The 6,815-nt window shown below is 42.3% G+C and overlaps 1 protein-coding gene across 1 annotated transcript in view; it reads right to left on the bottom strand.

The window, feature by feature from the left end:
- DOCK4 (dedicator of cytokinesis 4) overlaps positions 1 to 6,815 on the bottom strand; it is a 249,780-nt gene that overhangs the window by 24,026 nt on the left and 218,939 nt on the right. The window contains exons 39-41 of the mRNA XM_023513222.1: positions 6,318 to 6,459; positions 4,775 to 4,941; positions 1,948 to 2,034 (exon numbers count right to left, since the gene is read on the bottom strand). Of these exons, the coding sequence (XP_023368990.1) occupies positions 1,948 to 2,034; positions 4,775 to 4,941; positions 6,318 to 6,459 (396 nt within the window). The remainder of the gene's footprint in view (positions 1 to 1,947; positions 2,035 to 4,774; positions 4,942 to 6,317; positions 6,460 to 6,815) is intronic.

Genomic DNA, 6,815 nt, shown 5'->3' with positions numbered 1-6,815 from the left:
TGTGTTCAGGGAACAAAATAGCCCAATTTAATTTGTTCTGTTTGACAGAACATAAGATTACATATTCTAATACGGTAGGCAGTGATGTTTGAAAGGTTGTGTTTAGTAGTGCTCCTTTTTATCATTATCAGCATGCTATGTTTTATTAGCATTGTGCTATGTGTCTGCGTCTGCGTGCCTAACATTTCAAGGGCTAGGGCGATTGGTGAGACTTCACAGAATTTAACACTCTGGGTAGTAAGTAGCTGAAAGGCTCCTCTTAACCATTAATACAGCATGGACGATTGAGAATGTTTCTGTGGGTTGGGCCCATGCTATTCATCAGAAAGCATAATATTAATAATAAGACATTCTGAGCACAGTGTTCAGTAGTCTCCATTCCTCCATGGAAGGTACACCATGGAAACAACCAGCTTTGGGGGATATTGGACTCAGATTGTATAAGAATATAATTGCGCTGATGTCATCTGCTGAGTTCACTTCATCTAGGGAGCCATATTAAGTTTTTGGCACTGCAAAATGGAAGCACTATTAAATCCTTAGCTTAATTGAATGTGATCAGCTGAGGATTGTTTCAATGCTTAGCAATTTCAAGGTGGACAAGCCATTCCTGAAAGACAACTTGGCCAGGAGCTGTTCTTACTTTTGCATTATTAAAAGTAAGGGCCTGTGACCTAAACAAGGTCTGTGTTAAATGATTTTTTTTTTTTTAAACAGAGTTTCACTATGTCACCCTCGGTAGAGTGCTGTGGCATAACAGCTTATAGCAACTTCAAACTCTTTGGGCTTAAGCGATTCTCTTGCCTCAGCCTCCCTAGTAGCTGGACTACAGGTGCCCACCACAATGCCTGGCTATTTTTTTGTTGTAGTTGCCATTGTTGTTTAGCAGGCCTGGGGCTGGGTTTGAATCTGCCAGCCCTGGTGTATGTGGCCGGCGCCCTACCCACCGAGCTATGGGTGCTGAGCCATGTTAAATGGTATTTTCACAATTTGCTCCATTTTCTTTTGGAGAACTATGGTAATCAAGGACTGGTCTCAGCCATAAGGGATGCACCAAGGGAGGAGGAAGGGACATGGGGAGATTGTGGGGCTGTGGCCGACGTCAAACCCAAGGTGCTGTCAGTGGGAAGGGCAGCATAGACGGCTGAGCCGGCTTCCATCCTGGATGTGGCTGCCTTCAGCCACTGCGGTCCCTGCTCTCCATAGCTGCAGACTGGAGCTGGGGTAATGTGTTACAACCCCAGGATTCTCCAGGGCTGTGGTTACCAGGCTCTGCAGTGGCACCCACCAATCTGTTGGTGCTCCATCCGGGACTGCTAGGGGGGATAACATCTCATTATCCCTTCCAGTGGGAACTGTAACATCATGGAGAACAGAACCTCATTTTACATTTACCTCAATTTGCCTATAAAGAAACCAAGGCTGGAAGAGATTCACATAGCTGGCTTTGGAATCAGAAAAATCAGGGTCTGAGACTTTCTTCAAGATCTTGCTCTGTGACCTCTGGCAAGAACTTTGAACCTCTTGTTAAAAACTGTAAAAAATAGAGCTAAGAACACATACCGCATAGCTTTGATAAAACGATTAAATGAGCTAAGGAAGGTAACACTGCCACTGGCGTGAGACAGTAAGCGTGGAAAGTCACATAGCTATGGTAACTAGGAGAGCTGGAATTCCAATTCTTCTAACTCCAGGGCCTGAGTGGTTATTTTATATGCAGCAATTATAGTTGTTTTCAAGGAACCCTCTGGATGGACATGCTCTGCCAACAGTAATAGTAATTCACCTTCTCAGCCTTGTAATAGCCGTCAACATCATCAACACTCACTCTCTTGCTATGATATGAATGCTTTGGGGGACTTTGAGTCAAAAGCAGAAATAATTAATATATGGCACAACTCCAGGTGAGAAACTGAGGAGTACTTGAGAATAAGCTCTGGTCCTTACCACTTCACGCTTTTCCACTTCAAACCATCGGGAAATGCCGGGTAAACTCTGAACCAAGTATAATGATGTTCTCTCCACCCAGAGACTCTATAATATAAACACAACGCACAATTAAGTCCTCAAGTCGCCCTCCTTTCTAGGCACCGCACTATGACAGCTGTTTGCCGTCCAAGGTGATCAGGTTTTGCTTATTTCTATCAGCTTTTCTTTGGTCGTCCCTCAGAAACTTATGAAACTACCACAATAAGATGCTGCTAAACCGCCTGTTAAAATTTCATTGTATATTGCCCAACTTCTTTCTTTGTAAAATAAATGAGCTCCTACTTCAGACAGGGAGCTAAAAATAGTAAAACAGGACATCACGTTGTTTTCTTTGCTATTTCTTTATAATTCTAATTTAAATTCTCTTCAACCCTCAAGGTCAAGCCAGTTTTATCTGGAAAGGGTAAGAGTATCAACAGTCAATACTAGATTAGAATAACAGAATCCTTAAGGAAGAAAGGGCTTTCGGAATCACATAGCTGGATCTTTCTCTTTTAAAATGAAGATGCTACATCTTAAAGAGCCAGTGTGACCCTCTCTTAAGCTACATTCCAATTACCTGCAGCGCCAGCATTATAACCCACCTAGGACCTGTGCCTCTTCCTCCTTTGTTAAATCCACTGTGTCACAGTTTCTTGTGCCTGTCTGAACAGCTGAAATTGAGGTGGGTCTGTATTTTGGAGTCAGGGCTCCCTCTGGGCAGGACAGGAGAACCCATCTACTTTCTGTACCAGCCACTGCTGACAGGTTCCTCTTCTGCCCACCAGGTTCCAGTATCTACGCTATGTCTCATCTTTCTTATTTAAATCATGCATATTTCTGAGAGGATAATAAGCTTTATGGCATTTCTGAAATAGTGCCATCTATTCAAACACTAGTAAAGAAGAAAAAGAAAGGAAGAGTTTCTCTGGGTCAGCCCAGAGGTACTGAGATGCACGTGGCCCAGAGTCTCTCTGACGGAGCTGAGTGTTCCGGGGGGTGACAGGAAGGTGAGCAGATAGGAGCCCAGAGTGAAGAGAAGGGATGCTGAGGGGAATCAGCCTGGGGAGGAGGACAGCAGCTCTCAGAGGAGGCGACACGTGAGCTGCATTTTGAAGAGTAAGTAGGAGTTTGCCAGGAGGAGAGTGGGGGTAGCAGGCAGGCAGGGGAAGCAGCCGGTGCAGAACGGAGCGGCTTGTGAAAGGGCATAGGCAGAGAGGGAGAGAGAAGCTGAGTGGCGCTGGAGCTGAGCGGGAAGGAGAGGGAGTGGGTTGGGGCGGAGATGGAGCTTCTGGAGGGGCAGTTTGGAGTCACATTCTGAAGGCTAGCAGCACAGAAATATATATTTTAGTCTATGTGCTGCTGAAGCGAGCACAACTAGCACAGAAATAGGGAACCAGGTTTGTTATTACTTTTTAGGGAGATCTCTGTACCACTGATGAGTATCTAAAGCGATGGCCACAAGGCAATGTGAGACAGTGGAGAAAGCAATGCAGGAGTCAGAACGTGGGCTCTAGGACTGGGTGTACTGGCAGTCAGAATGTGACTGGGCGGAAGAGAACTGTCTGAGTCCAGCAGATCTCTGACTATTTTTTCACTAAAAGAAATTGGAAGGAGAACTATATCATAAACAAACTATTTCTTTAATTGATTTTGGAGGGTAACAAAGAAAATGTAAGTGTCCAGAAAGGATTATGAATAATCACGGATCTTTTCAATAATACCCCACTGATGTTTCCTGATGGTTTCCTTCCCTTCATGTTTAGCTATCAAGTCTCCTTGCACGAACTACTCTTCATTCAGCCCATCATAACTCTGCAAGACTATCACAGCTTCCCTTTCTGATCCCTTGGCTGCGAATAACTCCCAGAGTTACTTCGGGGAGCCTGGAAACGAACACTTAGGCAAAATTAAACTGGGGAGTTGACATCAAACAATCATTACTAACAGTGTTAGGAGAATGTCTCCTAGCTTAAGTTGATAATATCTGTGATGAAATATGCTAAGCCATTTAATCCACAATAATAAATTCATTTTACATCCCTTGTTTAGGTATTATTTACTAACTGGGGATCTATATGGTCTCACTGTGTCACTGTTTGCAAAGAAAAGGGCAGATTATAATTTATCTGCTGAAAAATCTTGTTCCTTTCCCATGGTGGGGCTACGAGAAATCTTATCATTTTTCTGGCTGAGAATGCGCTGAACTAGCAAGGCATATTGGAATGACTTACAGCCGAAAATTCAACACGTGCAAACAGTCCAAGATTTGCTTTTACTCTGGGTCTTCTCAGAAGTCCTAATTACATACTGCTCTAACAGAAAAAGCAGCAGAAGATGGCACAGAATTTATGCACCATACCTGTAGTCTACCCAACTGTTCTGTCTCAGAAGCCTCCTTTTCCCTGTTCATTGAATATTCTTTACTCACTACACTCTACCATATCTGAGGATAAATATCCTGAGGTTCTCACAGTTGGTTCAACATGAATGAACGAGAGGCCTGAGCTGAGCTCAACCATGAGTTCTCAGTGACTGGCATTATCGTTGCCACAAAAGCTGATTTCACGACCTCCTCCCAGACCCACTGAATTAGAATTCCTGGGCAGGAGACCAGAAATTTGCTTGGTTAGAAAGCACCCTTATCTCTCTGATATACAGCAGAGTTGCAGAACCACTAGACTGAATTTATGGTTCCTTCTGGTTCTACGAATTACCATTATTTTGAGCAAATATTTGCCAAGGGCTGTGCCCCAAAGAGCACACAGTTTATCTGAGATAGTGTATACTGTAAATGGCATGGTACCTTGAATTCATTCTCTTTATCTTTAGTGCCTTTGTGAAATGGTCTGTCATAGCGGAATTTCCAGATATGATTCACTTTATAGAAGCTTTTGATGTTGTCTGGAACACCTTCTCTCTGCAGGACCTCCTGGCTCTCTGGAATGGGAGTCACAGCATAAATCTGCAAATCTAGGATTAAAGAGTCAAGGAGAGAACTCAACTTGGCAAAATCTATGGATTCTAGGTCCATCTCAGCGGTGGCACAGAGAAGAGGACGGGAACAGTCTGGTGTTTCCATTTCAGTTGGAGTCATTTAAAAAATTGCCAAGACGATGCCAGACACTCAGTCCATAGTAAATCACGTGTCCAACCAGAGGCCTTGAACTAGTTCTAGGTTGGTGATTCTGACAAAGTATTGGTTTGAAATTTCCATGACCTGTGAATTTATATACCTTTATTTACTTATTTATTTATTTTGTGGGTGTGGGTAGGAATGGTTTGGGTTTTAGATATTCAGAATTAGGATAATCCTAATCCTTGTTTAGGAGCTACTCTAGAGTCTGTGCATGACTCTTTAAAAGGTATTGATTATTTATGATAATGTGTAAATATTCATGGAACCATGACCAAAGACAGAAACCAGACCACTCACAGTGACCTGTGGGATTCTTTCCCATGCCTTCCCACTTTTGTGGTGTCTTCTCTCTTAAATCTTATACCAATAAGCAGGATGTTCAGTAATAGTTGATATTTAAAAAAAAATTACCTTAGATAATAGTTATTTCTATATTTACCTACGTCTCATTAGCTGAAAAATAAAAAATAAATTTTAACTATGTAATTCCTTATTTCTCTTGCATTTTGGTTTTGGCTTTGAAATGGTATCCATAATTGTCAGTGGAACTTGCAGATGCTCCTTAAGACTGCCAGTGTGGAGAAGAACAGAGGGATTGAGAAAGGGCTGCTAGGGTGAACCGCCTTTGCCTCTAACGCCTATGTAATCAGTTGAGTTGCTTGTGTTTAGATAATGGGAGAGTGTGAATTATATAGCAATTACTAAAGGCTGTTCAGGATATCATAGCTAAGAGGCCCCCAAAGATATTGGAGTATCTCTTTCTATTCATCATTCCAGAATAAAAATACTAGGGGGGTTGTGGAAAGAAATAATGTATGCCAGTAAACATGATGCTTCCATTTTCTTGAACTAAAGTAGTTTTTCACAGGATATGTCAGAGGAAAATTATTCTAAAGGAAATCACTAAAAAAAAAAAAAAAAAAAGAAGAGCTTTAAAAGCAGGATTGGCATACAGAAAAGTTTTAATTAAAAGGAAAAGATTCTTTAACAGAATCTTCAAGGGATTTCTTTTCAACTGCCATCATCCTAATAAATAGAACAATTAAGTTCTATTCAGAAGGATCTAAGCTAACATTAAGATCATGAGAGAGGAAGGGTATGAGAATGTCTACTGAAAAGGGACCAGTGGCTGAACAACATTGTGTGGAACTGCACTGTGGCTGTCAGCCAGGGCCATCTCACTGGGATCAGCCCTTGCAGGTGTGGATACATTGAGCTTCGGCCTGGAAGATGGTCTCATCGGGCTGGTTGGCGTGCTGCATGGCGATGGCGTGGGGGAACTCGTTCAGCATCCTCTGTTGGAAGGCTTCCAGCCTCTCATAGTCATGCCCTCGGCACACAAACTCCTTATTCTGGAGGGGAAACCAAAAAAGAAATTAGGGATTTGTAATTGAGTGCATTAATTACAGAGAGAAGCAAGAAAACAATGTACTGACATTAACTGACCACCTTTCACACATCGATACACTACAGTAAAAAGATACACTGCAACAATCATGGCACTTTGCCCAGATATTCAAAATGCATGGCAAGATCATGAATGTAACTCTATTCCTTTTGATAAGACCCAGGAGAGTGGCTCAGTCTTCCTAGTTCACTGTCATGAGGGGCGAAGAGGTGTAAAATTCTCAGACCACCAAAGTACAAACACAAGGCAATAGGATTCCCACTGTTAATGACATTGTGTTAAAAATTATTTTCTCAGACT

This window comes from Otolemur garnettii, unplaced genomic scaffold (assembly GCF_000181295.1).
Source record: "Otolemur garnettii isolate 467f Iridium unplaced genomic scaffold, OtoGar3 scaffold00037, whole genome shotgun sequence".
Lineage (NCBI taxonomy): Eukaryota > Metazoa > Chordata > Mammalia > Primates > Galagidae > Otolemur > Otolemur garnettii.
Note: the sequence above shows the minus strand (reverse complement) of the source record. Positions and strands in the feature narration are given on the sequence as shown.